Source organism: Arachis duranensis, chromosome 10 (genome assembly GCF_000817695.3).
Source record: "Arachis duranensis cultivar V14167 chromosome 10, aradu.V14167.gnm2.J7QH, whole genome shotgun sequence".
NCBI classification, from domain to species: domain Eukaryota; kingdom Viridiplantae; phylum Streptophyta; class Magnoliopsida; order Fabales; family Fabaceae; genus Arachis; species Arachis duranensis.
The window spans coordinates 99760123-99776486 of record NC_029781.3 but is presented as its reverse complement, the minus strand read 5'-3'; the positions used below and the strand labels follow the sequence as shown (position 1 = coordinate 99776486).

The 16364-nt window shown below is 36.7% G+C and overlaps 3 protein-coding genes across 10 annotated transcripts; 2 read left to right on the top strand and 1 right to left on the bottom strand.

Moving 5' to 3' along the window:
- Positions 1 to 3515: 3515 nt before the first annotated feature.
- On the top strand, positions 3516 to 8559 carry LOC107471355 (probable 3-beta-hydroxysteroid-Delta(8),Delta(7)-isomerase). Of its 6 annotated transcripts, none has more exons than XM_052255763.1 (7): positions 3516 to 3760; positions 4940 to 5101; positions 5580 to 5936; positions 6575 to 6870; positions 7535 to 7681; positions 7808 to 7916; positions 7997 to 8559. In XM_052255763.1, exons 4-7 carry the CDS (start codon positions 6729 to 6731, stop codon positions 8262 to 8264), a joined length of 666 nt encoding a protein of 221 aa, XP_052111723.1. In that variant the 5' UTR covers positions 3516 to 3760; positions 4940 to 5101; positions 5580 to 5936; positions 6575 to 6728; the 3' UTR covers positions 8265 to 8559. The 6 variants fall into 6 exon arrangements, with proteins under 6 accessions (XP_052111723.1, XP_052111726.1, XP_052111724.1 ...); XM_052255766.1 differs by having other exon boundaries at positions 3557 to 3760; positions 4953 to 5101; XM_052255764.1 differs by having other exon boundaries at positions 3557 to 3760; positions 5662 to 5936.
- Positions 8560 to 10176: 1617 nt separating this feature from the next.
- On the top strand, positions 10177 to 12467 carry LOC107471349 (PI-PLC X domain-containing protein At5g67130-like). Of its 3 annotated transcripts, XM_052254894.1 has the most exons (9): positions 10177 to 10313; positions 10408 to 10530; positions 10851 to 10988; positions 11245 to 11343; positions 11428 to 11718; positions 11814 to 11868; positions 11977 to 12068; positions 12155 to 12241; positions 12318 to 12467. In XM_052254894.1, exons 1-9 carry the CDS (start codon positions 10230 to 10232, stop codon positions 12351 to 12353), a joined length of 1005 nt encoding a protein of 334 aa, XP_052110854.1. In that variant the 5' UTR covers positions 10177 to 10229; the 3' UTR covers positions 12354 to 12467. The 3 variants fall into 3 exon arrangements, with proteins under 3 accessions (XP_052110854.1, XP_052110853.1, XP_015946276.1); XM_052254893.1 differs by having other exon boundaries at positions 11814 to 12068; XM_016090790.3 differs by having other exon boundaries at positions 11428 to 11731; positions 11845 to 12068.
- Positions 12461 to 15543, bottom strand: LOC107471347 (receptor-like protein kinase FERONIA). Its single transcript, XM_016090789.3, has one exon. It carries the CDS (start codon positions 15322 to 15324, stop codon positions 12619 to 12621), a length of 2706 nt encoding a protein of 901 aa, XP_015946275.1. The 5' UTR covers positions 15325 to 15543; the 3' UTR covers positions 12461 to 12618.
- Positions 15544 to 16364: the final 821 nt, after the last annotated feature.

Below are 16364 nucleotides of genomic sequence, written 5' to 3'. Positions count from 1 at the left end.
TATAGAATAATAAAATTTAAATTAATTTAAGTATAATACTAAATCATTATGTTATTATTATATGTAACTGATACGAATTTGTATCAAGAATAGAGAGAATTAGAGATAGTCAAAGAGAATAGTATAGAAATCTCTAAAATTAGGACGAAAAAGAAAAAAATAGAATTTCTAATTACATCAAAAGAATTTCGGATGAGGTTCTGGAGCAATAGAGATTAAACCCTTTTCTTGACTTGACTACATAACTCTTGAAAATAAGGCACACTTACTCACGGGTGTGAAAAAGTGCCGATTGTAGCTCCTTCATTCAGGTAAGAGAGCCGCTCCCGAAATACCTAAAAAGCATAGGGGGCAACGGCTCCCCCTTTCCCTTAGGTTGGAGGGAGTGCTTCACGACCGGAGCTATTACCGAGGCCACTATTTTGAAGGAATAGAGTAAGGCCTCTACCTTTCATAACCCTATCTTACATTATTACATAATATTTTTATTTATGGTATAATTTTTTAATTGGGCTAATCTAATACTAATTCTATCATTATCCTACCCTTCAAAATAACCTTGTCCTCAAAGTTGCAAAAAAAAATATATAAATCCTAATAAAATTTGTAAAATCTAATTACAAGTAATTAAAAAAATATTAATATTTCTAAAATAATATTTTTTATGCTACTATTAAAAAATAATTTTAACCACCAAAATTTCATTGTTTAAAAAATATGAGACCCAGCTGATTAAAATAATCAATAATGCTCCACATCCATGTAAAAAATACGTGGATGTTATCCAAGTATTTTTGCTATATGCGCCTCTTTAATCTCCAAATCGTTTGTGATTCACGCGCCACATATAATGTAAACCTTCTATGACTTTTGCTCAACGTAAACCTTCTTCTCTACTTGCATCTTCTCTTCTTCTTCTTCTCTGCTCGCGTTATAGGCTTTCGTCGTTCTCTTCTGCTCACGTTTTCTTTCTTGTTCTTCTCTACTCGCGTTTTTCGTTATGGATCTGGATTGACTTCAATGTAATAAGTTTTGTCGTTCTTCTTTGTTTTTGTTTTCTTCTTCGATCTGGACTTTTGAATTGAAACAATAAATGAATCAACTTCAAATTAATTGAATGAGAGCGATTTGGATTATTTTTCCAAAACGAATCAAGTTGATAAGGTTTAATTATTCAATTTTAAATCGAATTCAATGGAATACAATAGCTAATTTTATTTGAATTGAATTGAATTGACGGAGATGTTTTGAATTTGAATTGAATTGATAATATCTAAATTATAGACAGAAGTGTTTCAAATTTGATTTTGTATAATGGATTATGTTTCGTTCACTGAGTACTACACAATTGTTTACCCGTGAGTATGTGTTTCGGTTCATCATGCAGAAAGCTGTATGAATTTGATTTTATATAATGGATTATGTTTTGTTCACTCAGTACTATAGAATTATTTCACCATAATGACGTTTTCGGTTTATTATGCAAAAAATTGTTTGAATTTGAATTTATATAATGGATTATGTTTCGTTCACTCAGTACTATATAATTATTTCATCATGAGTACTGTGTTCGGTTCATTATGCAGAAAGCTGTTTGAATTTGATTTTATATAATGCATTATGTTTCGTTTACGCAATACTATACAATTATTTCACCATGAGTACGTGGTTTGGTTCATTATGCAGAAGCTGTTTGAATTTGATTTTATATAATGTATTATGTTTTGTTCACTCAGTGTTATACAATTGTTTCACCATAATGATGTGTTCAGTTTATTTCTGTTTCGCACAATTTAAAACTCTTCTTTTTTACCTTTTATTGCTTCTTCACTAGAGAGAGAAGGAGAAAAAGACAAAAAAATTTAACAGCAATTAGGAGTGTTCGCGATGCGGTTTGGTTCGATTTTTAAGGGAAAAGCCATCTGATCCGATCGTCTAATTAAAGTGCGGTTCGGTTTTTTTGTCAAGGTCATCCGAACCAAACAAAACCAATTAAAATCGGTTTGATTTGATTCGATTTGTTTGGTTTTTTCAATCAAATCAAAAAAAATTCTACCGTACTATTATGCGAAGTCGTAACATTGAAATCGACAAACCGAAATACACAATAGCTAACAAAGTCTTGATCTAATGAAATTTAACAAAGTCTAGGATACTGTGGATTACTAGTTTCATCTTTAGTGAAGTGATCCCATGTCCAAGGTTTTCTCTTACCTTCGTCGGTCTCAGTTTCAGCGGAGACATCAACAGGAGCTTATTCAATAGCCTGCCTTTTTCCTCGACCTCTACTAGCAAGCTTCCTTGTGTTTCGATGAGGAGTTGGGGCATGAGGCAATGCAGTCGGAGATCTGATGCTTGTTGATTCATTCGGAAGAGGAACTGGCGGCAATCCGGATTCACCCATATTCTCATTTGAATTGACGTCAAACTACATAAATAAATACAATATATCAAGGCCAGAAACACAACAAGTTATCAACCAGCAGGCAACAGCAATCCAGCAATACCATAAACCAGCAACAATCCAGCAATACAATAAACCAGCAGCAATCCAGCAATACCAATTACCAAGTTATCAACATTCAACAATAAATCAATAACCAGCATCAAGCAATAAACTGAAAAATAAATCTATAACTAGCAATCCAGTAATACCAATTATCAACAATAAACTGAACAATACACTGATCTCAATACACTGAACAATAATTCAATAACCAGCAAATTAAACAGCAACCATATTGAATTGGAATGGTTCAAATTAAACAACAATAAATAGTAACCATAAACAGCAACCACCAGTAAACAGCAAATGGTTCATATTGACTCGGGCTCCATATTGACAGTAAACAACCACCAATAAACAACCAGTAAACAGTAATAAACAACAAATTACCTGAATCGGTGGCTCGGGGTCCATGTTGACTTGGGAGGAAGGCTTACTGGGAGACTCGGAGGTGCTGGGAGTGGGTTGAACTGATGATAGTGGCGCTGAGTGGGAGAACCCAGAAACACTGCTGGCGCTGGGTGGTGGCGTCTCAACGGCGACGGCGTGGTGCCGTGCGTGGGCGACGGCGTCGTGCTGTGCTCGCTCTTCTGTGTCAGTGGGTGGCGACTGAGTAGTGAGAGATTGGGGAGATTTGGGCACGCAGGTTAGGGATTGGGGATTTGGAGAAGAGAGAGCGAGAGCGACTGAGTAGTAGAGACTAGAGAGCGTAGCCGCAGGTTAGGGATTCGGGAATTTGGGGGGTTAGGGTCAGGGACGGCTGGGGTGAGGGGGTCGCTCTCACACTCGCGCAACAGGCAGCAGCTTCGTTCGTTTGGGGGGTGGGGTCTGGGGTTAGGCATTTTTAGGGTTTTTCCAAACCGGTTCGATTCGGTTCGGTTAGAATTTTCAACAAGGTTCTGAGAACTGGACCGGACCGGTCGGTCGAACCGGTTCAACCGGAAACCGGCGACGCAAGCAGTCCGGTCCTCCCCCTATAACCGCTTGGGAAAAAACCGTCCTAAAACCGACGAACCGGCCGATAACACTCGTTCTCCACCCCCCCTTTCCCCCTTCACTCAGATTCATTCACCTAATCACCTCACAGCTCACTCCAAGGACTCCATCATCGCCGAACCCTAGCCCTAGGAACCCTGAACCGTAGCCCTCCATCGTCGCCGCCGTTCAGAGGTCGTCAGCGCCGCCGCCGTCCCAAGTCCTCAGGAACCCAGTAAGTCAGCAGGTCTCTTCGTCTTCGCTGGCTTCTCGAACCAGGTGAGTGCTCCTCGTCTTCATCTTCTTTGAGCTTCTTCTTCAATTTTTGATCCATATTGTTTCAATTCTTCTTGGGTCTTGGTTTGAAGTTTGGTTCTTCTTCTTCTTTGGTCTTCAGTCTTCGTTTTTCGGACTTCAGTCTTCGTTCTTCGTTCTTTGTTCTTCGGTCTTCCTTGTATGTATGGTTCTGATTGCTGTGGAAATTCGTTCTTTGTTCTTCAATTCCTTGTATCTATGTTCTTCCTTGTATGTATGTTTGGATTGGTTGCTAATGCTGGAAACTGTCTCTGTTATGTGATTTGTATCCAGAACACCTAATAGGCTAATATTGCTGTTTTAGTGTTTTGCTGTTTTGTAATTCTACCTGTTACTCTGTTTTGGTCTAGAACACCTAATATGCTGGACAATTGTAACTGTTACTCTGTTTTGGTCCAGAACACCTAATATGTTGGAAACTTACTCTATTATGTAACTGTTACTCTGTTTTAGTGTTTTGTTGTTTTGTTAATGCTGGAAACTTGTAATGTTTTGCAATATTGTTGAATGCTGTAGGCAGAATTTAGATATGGTCTTGTTAATTTCATATCTGTTTTTAATGCTGAAAACTTATTCTGTTTTGCTGTTTTGTTAATGCTGAAAACTTACTCTTTTTGGGTCTTGGCTCCTGTTTTTAATTGCTGATGGCTCCTGCTTTAGGTTAAGAATATGGTTAATCATTGTGTTGTGGCTCCTGTTTTTAATTGCTGATGGCTCCTAACTTGTTATTGTTCATTGTGTTGTGGGGCTATTTTTAATTTCATATCTGTTTTTCATTGTGTTGTAGTTGCTGGTTTTGCTTTGATTTGTAGTTGCTGGGTGAAGGTTTAGTGTTTTGTAATTGCTGGCTTTGTTTTCTAATTGTTGGTTTTGCTGATGGCTCCTAATTTTTTTGTTCAAATTTGCTAATGGCTTTGATGTGTAGTTGCTGGTTGTGCTGGTTTTGCTGGCTTTGTTTGTAATTGCTAGGTGAAGGTTTAGTGTTTTGAATGTCTGATATTCTGATTTGTGATTTCTGAATATGAAATTAATTAAATCATTGATTTTGTGTTGTTGAAATTGTTGATTAAAATGGATTTGTTATGCTGTTGTTGCCGTTTTTTAATTTTTAAGTATGATGTTTTTGATTTTTTGTTGAAATAGTTATTGATTTCAGGGCGTCGCGAGCATCTGCTCCCCCTTCACGGAGGCGCCGTCCTTGGCTCCGCTACCTGTTGTCAGATCTGCCGCTTCTTCGTCCTTGACCGGATTTGTTCCCTGCCACGGACGACCACCGGCATCTAGAGGTTGCGTTCCCGCATACAGGTAAGTTGTTCTGGAATCAGGAAATCTGAATGCAGAATTGAAATTCTGGTTGCTTGTGTGTTAAAATCTGTTGAACTTGTTTTTGGAAGAAGATATCTCTGATGCGGTTTTGTTTGGATGTGGATTTGAGATTCTGGATATAAAATTGTTGATACCTTCTGCAAATTTGTTGTTGAATCTGAATTTGCATCGAGTTCTTCTTCTTCTGCATCCATGGGTTTTGAAGTTTGGCATGAATTTGGTTGTCGTTGCTGAAATTGTGGCACCGCATCTTCTGCATTAATTACATAATCTGAACTTGTTGATTTGCACACTGATCTTGTGAAATTGAATTTGTGATCTATTCTTGTTGAATTTAGTGCTGAATTGCTTGTTGAATCTGCAATTTTTGTTGATTTTGATTGTTGCTGCTGTGGTCGAACTTGTAAACTGAAATCTGATTCTTCTGCTTCTTCTTCCTCTTCTGTGTGAACTGCAGTCCTGTTGAATTCTGGAAAATTGGTAGCTGCATTCTCCAATGCTGCATTCTCATAATCTGATGCTAAATTCTGAAATTGCAGAGCCGTAAGTGTTGAATTTTTTGCTTCTGGAGCTGTTGAATTATTGTTGATTGGTTGAAAAGCTGAGGTTGATTTGGCTTGAATCTGAAAAATTGGAGGCTGCTGGAGTCGTTGATGATCGTGCAAGGTTGCACAAATTTTGGTGCAAGTTGCCTGAATTTTTTCAAGTATCTTGGTCCGTTTTTGATAAACTGTTTGATAAACTGAATCCAAGTGCTGTAAACTAGTTTGAAATTGATTCCAAATTGAATCCGGTGAATCAGCATAAAAATTTGGTATGGTTCAGAGAAAGCACCATTTGATACGAGTTTGTCTCAAGAATAGAGAAAATTAGAGATAGTCAGAGAGAATAGAAGAAAAATTCCTAGAATGATAGCCAAAGAAGAAAAAATAGAGTTTCTACTTACTTTATATCTATCTTATATTATTACATCATACTCCTATTTATAATATAATTCTCTAATTGAATGTCCAATACTAATCTTATCAGTAACAATCAAGATAAAAATTTATAAAAATTTATAAATTTATTTATTTTTTCAATGTTATTTAATTTAAAATAGATATAAAAATTTAAATTTAAATAACTTAAAAATGTTTTTTTATTTTATTTTACCTTCAATATTTTAAATCATGTTTAGTTTTATTATTCTTTCAAAAAATTAATTGATATTATATTCTTAACTAATTTTTAAGATGATAATTATATTAATAATTATTTATTAATAGAATTAAGAATTTAATATAAAAAAGCTAAAATTAGCCATCAAATTCTCTTTTCTCTTTATATATTCTTATAGATTATAGGTAATTGGATAATGTTGAATTAAATTTGGAAAAGTCATATTGCATAAGTTATTTTAAATTTTATTTTTTTAATAATTCTCTACAATTATTTATTTATTATGATCAGATCGTTGGACTCAACAGTGATTATCTCATTGAAGTCTAAATATTATCAACAGTTCAACACCCTCAAATAACAGCAAGACTTGTAAGTCCGAGTGTGCGCGTTCATTCTCGTTCACACTCCCATCGCTGAAGAAGAAGAAGAAAGTTTGAAGGAGATGGTTTCAGAGGGTCATCCCTACAGTCCAAGGGACTTGCACCTTCCCGGTTACGTTCCCTGCTCCCTCTCTCAGTCAAACATTCTCTCTGTCTTCGCATTCTTCACCTTCCTCCTCGTTTCTCTCACTTGGATCTTCTCAGGTACCTCACTCACATTTATTTCAATCAAATCTTTCAATTTTGCTCAAAATGAAAACCTAGCAAAATGTTTATTAGGTGGTTACATCTTATATACTTCTTTTTGTGTTCCTACTACAAAATGATTACAATTGAGCCTATATTATTACTAATGAAAAATGATCTAAGTAACACACCAATTTTTAAGAGCTCTCAAAATGTTGCTCATGACATAACATGTTGGATTTTTGTCAAAGAATCTTGTTTGCCATTTGTCACAATAGTTAGATCCAGTTTCGAAAGCTCTTTGGTAAATGGATGATTAGTTTTGGATGTAAGATAGATATATTTATGCTACAATAAAATTTACTAGGTAGATCTATGATTATCTTTGGTCTGCTTGTTATTGAAAAAATTGCAAGAAAGAAAGAGAGAAATTTTGGTCTGGCTGTAATTTGTTAACTCTATGGTGTGAACTTATTCAATTGTTAGTTAGTTCCCATGGCAGTACATTTCTTTACAGTATGAGGTTGACCTTTGATGCAGACGTTGAAATCTTGGACTTATAGAAGCCAACTTTGTAGTTTGTGGTTTCTCTCTGAAATAAAATCATTTATTACACTTTCAACTCTGAGAAATCATCTTAGGGTTCCTGATTTTGTTTACATTTCTTCTGTGGTACTCTTAGGGCGGCTACCTAAGAAAACAAAAACTGATAGACTGTTGATGTGCTGGTGGGCTTTTACGGGCCTCACTCACCTGATTGTTGAAGGTTACTTTGTTTTTGCCCCAGAGTTCTACAAGGATAAGACTGGCTTCTACCTAGCTGAAGTTTGTGAGTAGTTCTTTGACTTCTTTCACACCACACAACCCTTACATAAAGCATTGTTGGAATTTTGCTTACGTTTCAAATAAATCTTCAGTCTAAGTTGATGAATGTTTTTTATGAAACATTTAACAGGGAAGGAATATAGCAAAGGGGATTCAAGGTATGCTGGAAGGGATGCAGGAATTGTTAGTGTTGAAGGACTAACAGCGGTTTTTGGTGGTCCAGCTTCCCTTCTAGCAGTGTAAGTGTTTTCTTAGTGTGCGTTCTAGAGAACTTTTCATTTGTGTAGTTTAACTCTGCAGTTGCTATTATGGATGACAGGTATGCAATAGCTACTGGAAAGTCATATAGCCACATACTTCAATTCGCCATCTCATTGAGCCAGCTATATGGAGTTGGTGTATATTATATAACAGCACTCTTGGAAGGTGACAATTTTGCTGCAAGCAAATTGTACTATTATGCGTACTATATTGGAGCAAATGCTTCTTGGATTGTAATACCCTTGATCATAGCCATCCGCAGCTGGAAGTATACTTGTGCAGCATTTAAGGGACAAGACCAGACAAAAAAACATAAAGTTCGTTGACCAGGCATTTTCAAGTTGTTAGTTAACAACGATGTCAATTAATTGTGTCAATCAATTGGGGTGGATGCATGGTTGTTGAGTTAGTCAATAGGGTTTCAAGGATTGGGTAAGTTAAATTGTGTGATCGAGTTAAGGAGATATGTCTCGAGAATTGTGTCAAATGATTCTCTTAAACTATAGGGTGTTTTTGTGAAACGGATAAAAGTACGTTTCAGTGGTTTGAACGCTGTTCTTTGATGTTTGATATTTGGCAACTTTTCTTCTTTGAATGCCAACTTGATTCTGCATCCTAAAAGCTCGTTCACTAAAGCAAGAAATTATAACTTCTGCGTTTACTCAAGTTATTATTGGTTTTTTCATAATTTTTTCTAAATAAATACTGACAATATTAAAATAATTATTCTAATTTTTGTGTATTGTTTACTATTTTAATTTTTTATAATATGTATTATTGTTTTTATTAGAAATGATAAATTAAATAAAAAATTAATTATAAATAATAATAAAAATATAACTTAATAAAAAATTATAATATACTAAAATAGAGTACTATAAAAAAATACTATATAAAAGATATTAAAAAATATAAAAAAATTAAATATATTTAAAAAAATAATATTATAATTTAATATTATATTTTTTTAGTAATTAATTAATTATTTATCTAGAAGTGATTTTAACTAATATTATCCAAACAATATTTATTTTATTAAAAGTCAATTTTAGTAAAATTGTTAAATATAAATCATATTGACACAAACTCATTTCTACTCAAAATCAATTCTACAAAATCACTTCCATTCAAATTTTAGTTTGCCCAACGTGAATCCAAACACACAACATTTCTAGACAATACAGGTCCGGATTGTGATTTGAGAATTTGATGTTTTTAGTTTTGAACTATATTTTCCCCCTTATTATTCACATGAAATTGAACGCCGGAAAAAAGCCCATGCTAGAAGATATAAGCATGGTGCTTCTGCTACCTGTAGCTATAATTGCTCCACCCATTTCCATTACTTTTGGATAGAGAAAATAATTTGTTATCTTATGCCAGAATTTGATCTTAGCATTGAATATTATAGAGTGAGAATGGTTCTGACTTCTGATGCATTAGTATTGCTGCATCAAGTGAAGCATGTTTACTTGAATTGTACTGTACAAGTCTCAATGGATCCATTGTTCAATACAAAAATACGGTCTCTTTCATATACTAAGACTTTAGAAACTAGCTGAGTGAGTGTTAGATTTTTAGTTTTTTACTTTCAGAACTTCAACAAGTTGTGAAGGAGGAGATTTTAATCAAAATCAAAAATCAAAAGGTAATGTTCCTTGGTAATTATCACCCCAATGGTTGACCAACCATAATCTTTTTTTTTTTTTTCTTTTCTACCTAAAGAATGGTGCACTTCAATTTGACCAACGAAGGAATTCATTGTCAAACTTAACTAAAATTTACTTATTTTGGATGGCAAAGGATATTAATTAGTCTTTTTTAGTAAACTTGGTAAGACTACAAATTACTCTTAAATATATTTGGAGAGGAGAATCAAACTACTGATCTCATGAAACTTACAACATACTGAACTAATCACTAAGTCACTAACAAGATAGTTCACCCTACTTTGCCAAACATATCCTCCATATAAAAGTCCAAATCACCTCTTTCAATCGGTATTACTATGCTTTATTAATGGTAGAAGGTAGTTCGGTTGGTGAAGAAAACTTGCAAAATAAGCAACACAAGCACATAGCCGTATTCCCCTTTTGGTTCTGCCATGTTCCAATGTTTATACTTGCCAATGTAAATGTAAATAATTATCATATTAATTACTAAAATAATAGTATTGTTTCAGCATTAGCCTTGTTTATACGATTCTCTATATTCTCTCTTTTCATTGAATTTCTTTAGGACATACACTCCTCTAATATCCAATCCAATCCAAAAATTCTCTCTTTACAAAAATGGGTTCTCTACTGTTCTTGCTTTTGGTAATTTTTCCATTGTGCAATGATGCTGCTGCTGATTGCTCTAAAGGAGACTGCATGGTTTTGTTTTCCACCTCAACTTCTATCTAATTATGCCATCTATTTATGGTTTTTTGTTTTTGTCTTATTGGCTTAAATTAAAATATTTGATCAGCTTCTTCATAATTGCTCCTCCAATGATGACTGTGGAGCTGGGCTCTATTGTTTCTCATGTACGCTTGGATTTTCAGGCTCTAAGTGTGTGAGATCATCCACCACAGATCAATTTAAGCTCATAGTAAGATGCTATTTATCTCTTTAGAATGACTTCGTAATCATTATTCATTTTAGAATAAGAATATTGTGCCATAGAAATAAAACTCTAGAATAAATAGTGTCCTAATATATAAATCAATTTTGGAATGAAGGAAGCACAGAAATAAATATTAGTCAATTAGTGCAAATTTTTTTAGCATTTTTCTTTCATTTTCTCTTTACAGTTTGCTTGTTTTTCTTCATAACATGCATATTGTCGTAAGGTGAAGAAAACCGGAAACTTATGACTATTTGTCTTCATCTGTTGTTCATTGTTTGTCTCTCTTTTTTTTCTCCTAACAGAATAACTCTCTTCCATTCAACAAATATGCATATTTAACAACACACAACGCTTTTGCAATTGATGGAGAACCTTCTCAAACAGGAGTTCCTCGAGTAACCATCACTAATCAAGAGGACAGCATAACGCACCAGCTAAGTGTATGCCATTAACTGCTAATAACTTTTTGTGCATGCTTGGGCCATCTTTAGTTCCTTTTTGGGACCGTGCCCACAGGGATACAGAGACACAAAAATTTGTACTGTATTGTGTTTGGTTATAGTTAAAAATTTTTAAAAGATGAGGACATGCTTGGGTCACACTTTTTTACTATCTGTGTTATGATTCTTTCTTATAACTAAGCATAGTTTATAAGGTCACAATTTTTGTTTTACCATCATTGTTTTTCATTTGTAGAATGGAGTTCGGGGACTAATGCTAGACATGTACGCTTTTGATGGAGATGTTTGGTTATGCCATTCATCTCAAGGCCAGTGCCATGACTACACCGCTTTTGTATGTAATTGTGTAACTATTTCTCACTAGTTATGTTTTCTTCTTGACCTTTTCTTATAAATTAGCACCTTTTTATACTAGTAGGAACCAGCTATAGGTACATTGAAGGAAATTGAAGCTTTCTTATCAGCTAACCCATCAGAAATTGTCACACTCATATTGGAAGATTACGTTCATACACAAAACGGATTGAAAAAGGTCTTTAGTGACGCCGGCCTGATGAAATTTTGGTTTCCGGTTACCAATATGCCGAGAAACGGCGGCGATTGGCCTCTAGTGAGTGATATGGTTGCTGAAAACCAAAGATTAATTGTGTTCACTTCAGTCAAGTCTAAGGAACAAAGCGAAGGCATTGCTTACCAATGGAATTACATGGTTGAAAATCAGTGTATCAAAAACACCATCCACTATAACTCTTTTCATTCTTAACACATACAATGTTCTTGCTTGATTCCATTCTCAATTTTCAGTTTGGTGATCTTGACTTACTGAGTTCCGCAGATGGAGATGGTGGAAGAAAAACAGGTAGCTGCCCAAACAGGGCAGAATCATCAAATCTTGATGACAAAAGCAAATCCCTAGTGTTGGTTAATTACTTTCATTCAGTTCTGCTTAAGCCAGTTACTTGTTCAGATAATTCTGCATCTCTTATTGACATGCTGCAAACTTGTCATGGTGCCGCCGGCAATCGATGGGCGAATTTCGTTGCTGTTGATTATTACAAGGTACGGGGAATAGAGATAGTTTCACTTTTTCTCTTCTATCTTTTTTTTTTAGTTGTTAAACTACTAACTTTGGGGTTATTGAACAGAAGAGTGAAGGAGGAGGAGCGTTTCAAGCTGTGGACATGCTAAATGGGAAGCTCTTATGCGGATGTGATAATGTTGATTCTTGCGTGGTAAGTAAAGTGATTAATTCCACTCTTGCTTTCTAAAATCGCAACAGATTAAACATGTTGAATCTTTCATTTTCAGGCTGGAACTAGTTCACAAGCTTGTTCACCACATTAAGCAGTGAAACAAAAATTGTCCATTATTGCATGCCATATAGTTCCATTATTAACCTCTACAATTTTTGTGCAAATATACTTTCTCAATATCATATCCTACCAATGCCATTTACCAAGAGAATCTTACACGTCTTTTATTATATAGAAGAAATAGGAGCAATTAATTCATATAGAATCTTAAAAGCAGCTTCCAACATAGACTAACCATATAACTCAAAAAAGTAAGCGCAACCAATTATGGAATTTGTTGGCGTTTGATTTTCGCGTCAGCGAGCCTTTGGATCCATAATCTCAGAGAAAACAGTCCCAGACAAAAACTTATCAGTGTCCTTACCATAACTATTATCTCCACTACTACTCATCATACTCACACCACTACTCTTGTTAAAATCAGAAACTTGCCCAACGCTGGTTCCACTACTAAACATGTCATCACTCTCTTCTCTCTTCTCAACCGCACGATCCTCCTCATCATCACCATCAGGCACCTCAATCCCAATCGCACGGTCACGCTGCTCCGCACTCTCTTGAAGCTGCAACGCAAACTCCAGCATCCAAACGACGTCGTTCATGGACGGCCTCAGCGTTCCATCATCCAACAAACAACTAACAGCAATCTCACCGAACTTCCTCAAACACTCGGGAGCAATAGAGCCTTTCAAAGCGGGGTCCACAATCTGACCCAACGACCCGTTGTTCCAGCAGTGCCTCGCCCAATCAACAAGCGACACCTGTTTCTTCTCAGCCGTACGGATCAGAGGCGGCCTTGCGCATAGTATCTCAAACAACACCACACCAAAAGAGTACACGTCAGACTTCTCCGTTAAACGCTGTCGTTTATAGTACTCCGGATCCAAATACCCAACGCTACCCTTCACTACCGTGCTCACATGGGCTTTAGTATTACCGGTAGGCCCAATTCTCGATAAGCCAAAATCAGAAACCTTAGCCACCCACTTATCATCCAACAAGATATTCGTGGTTTTCACGTCTCGGTGGATGATCGTGTGCTTCGCGCCTGTATGAAGGTAGTGTAGTCCACGCGCTGCACCGATGCAGATCTGTAACCGCTGCTTCCATTTGATGGAAGGGTTTTCGGTGTTGTAGAGATGGTCGCGGAGGGTTCCACGGTCCATGAAATCGTAGACGAGGATCATCTCGTTGCTCTCGTTGCAGTAACCGATTAGCGAAACGAGATGAAGGTGGCGAAGCTGCGAGAGCATCTCGATCTCGTTCATGAACTCGTGTTCTCCCTGCTGGGAACCTGGCTTGAGGCGCTTGATGGCGACGGGGGTGGTTCCGCCGTCGATATAGCCCTTGTACACGTGGCCGAATCCTCCGGCACCGACGATGAAGAGGTCGTCGAAGTTGTTTGTGGCGGCGCGGATCTCGACGAGGGAGAAGTGGCGGCAGAGATCGGAGGGGAGTGAGGATTTCTGTGTGCTGGTTGACTTGGTCGTGGCGAAGGAGAGTGGGCCCCACTTGGAGGTGTTGTTGGACTTTGAGTCCTTCAGGATAACGCTCGTCTTTGGCTTGTTGCGACGGCTGAGGAGGAAGAAGGCGATAGCAGAGAGCAAAACGACGCCACATGCTGCGCCCACCACGACACCGATTATAGTCGCCTTGTTGCTGCTCTTTGAGTTGGTTGACTTTGGCGGGTTGGGTTGACCCGGGACACTGGACAGGTTCGGGTTCAGCCCGGCGAGGCTGTTCGAAGCGGGGTCACTAATCTTGAAGATTTCAAGGCCGTTCAAGAAAGGGTCGCTGTACCATACGAATGATGAAGGGTGCATTTGGAGTGAAAGGTTAAACTTGTCTTGAGTAGTCCCTGGGATCGTAACTGCATAGTCTCTCTGTACAGCAATTCCCTTTTGCTTGCTCCATCTTAGAACATTGGCACGGTCCTCCGCCAACTGGCCTGCTATGTAGATGTTGAACACTCTGTCACCGGTTTTAGTAATGTTTGGGTCTAGCTCGCAAAAGTGAAGCCTGAGCATGTAGGTGAAGCCAGAATCAACAGGAAACTCCCAGGTCAAATTTATCATTTGGTTGAGGGTTCCATTCTTGCCCATATAACGTGATGTTCTGTAGAGTTCAATGGGTGCTTCATAATCAGGACTCACAGTGATGTTCATCTTTCCGGTCTCATCAGCGGATAGCATATACAGAGCACTTGGCGTTCTTAAATAATCAGCATCATCTCCTGCCCAATTCCGGAGCATGCCAGTATCAGCTTTAGGTGTGATTGTATTGCCGCCAACTTTGATCCTGTAGTCTGTCTGCAGGGCGCTACTGTTTTGCATATTGTATGGGACACCTGGATAACCCACAAATACAACTTGTTGTCCGCTGGGTTCAGTGAAGTAGAGATCACTGGGCATGGCCACCACTTCAATTCCATTCACAAACGCGTAAGAATTTGGATGGGATGTGTTTGGAGTGAAGGTTAGGTTGATCCTCTGCCCATCATCCACGTTGATGATGTATTCTTTAAAGATGGTGTCGCTGTTTGAAGCATCGGCGTTAAGCGAAGCGTTGAAATCCTTAAGGAGTGTGAACCCCTCGGATTTGACCGTGAAGAAGGCGTTATGACGGTCAAAGCCAGCGTAAGAAGCAGGGTAGAAGAAGAGACGAACAAATTTCCGGCCAGCTGTGACTGGGAAGGAGTAACTGAATTCAGAGTTAGACAAGCGAGCACTGGTATATGGAACTTTGTTCGGAGAAGGTTGTGTGGCTGGTTGAGCAACGATGGTTTTTGTGTCTTGAAGAGTTAAGAACTTTGAGTCTGTGTCTCCGCTCCATGACCTTTCACCGTCGGAGAAATTGCCAGTTGAGCCACAGTTGACAGTGAAGCTATCAACTGGAACATAAGCTTCAATAGATATGGCCAAGTCCGAGAGGAACAAGAAAGAAACATAAAGGAGGGTGGATATGGCAGAGGTTATGCTATACGTATAACTCTTCAAGTTCATGGTTGAACAAGGAGAGTCGAGTGTTCAATTGCAGATGAGGTTTGGAGCAAAAGGAATCAGTGAGATTATGAAGAATTAATGAGGTGAGACCGTTGTTCTGATTGCTTGGTAGTTGCTACGAAGAAAGAAAGCTTGAAAAGTATTGGGTGGCGATTTTTGAACAATTGGAAGCAGCCAAGTAGCAAAGTCTACGCGACTCCAGTGAATCAGTGACCCCGTACTTCCGTTATTTGACTTGTTCAACTTTTGAAGAGTAATCATCATATATGTCTTATATTTTTTTGTATACTTTTTTATTTTTGATATTAAAAATTAATTAATAAAATATAAAAGAATATACACAAACAAACAATATACAGTGATAAAAATATCATTTCTNNNTACATTTTATGTATTTTCTTCTCTCTCTCTCTCTCTCTCGGAGTCTCTATACATTTGAGAGTGACTAAAGCCAGGATAAGGAAGGAAAAGCAAAAGGGGATCCATTAATGTAACGTACAACTTAATTAGTTTGGAATTTAGTTTTTATCTATAGTCACTGGATTCCTCAAAGTGATAACTCATAAGTATTTCGGGATCTAAGCGTTTTAAATTAGCTTTTAAGATACCTATAATTCTTTCTGAAATTTTGAAAATTTTAAAGGCTGAATTAGATTAATCAGATTTTTAATAAAAAGAATGTTATACATATACAAAAAACTTATTATTAAATTTTTTTGGCAAAAATGGCATATAAATATATATTATTTTATATAATTTTAATATATATTTTATATGAATAATTAATTTAGTATATAATTTTTGTATATAGTTAATAAAAGAACATTGTCTTGTATCAAATGATAATGTGATGAGAGGTTATGCATTTTGTATCTAGTAATTGTAGGCATAAAGTTTCGCATTAATCAATTTATTTATTCTTTTATTATGGCTTTAGTTTTTGTGCATCCACGGTTTAAGAACACAAATTTTATACATACAAATAATTATTTCGTAAATTATGAATATAATTAAATAATTATATAAAAATTTTATTGTAT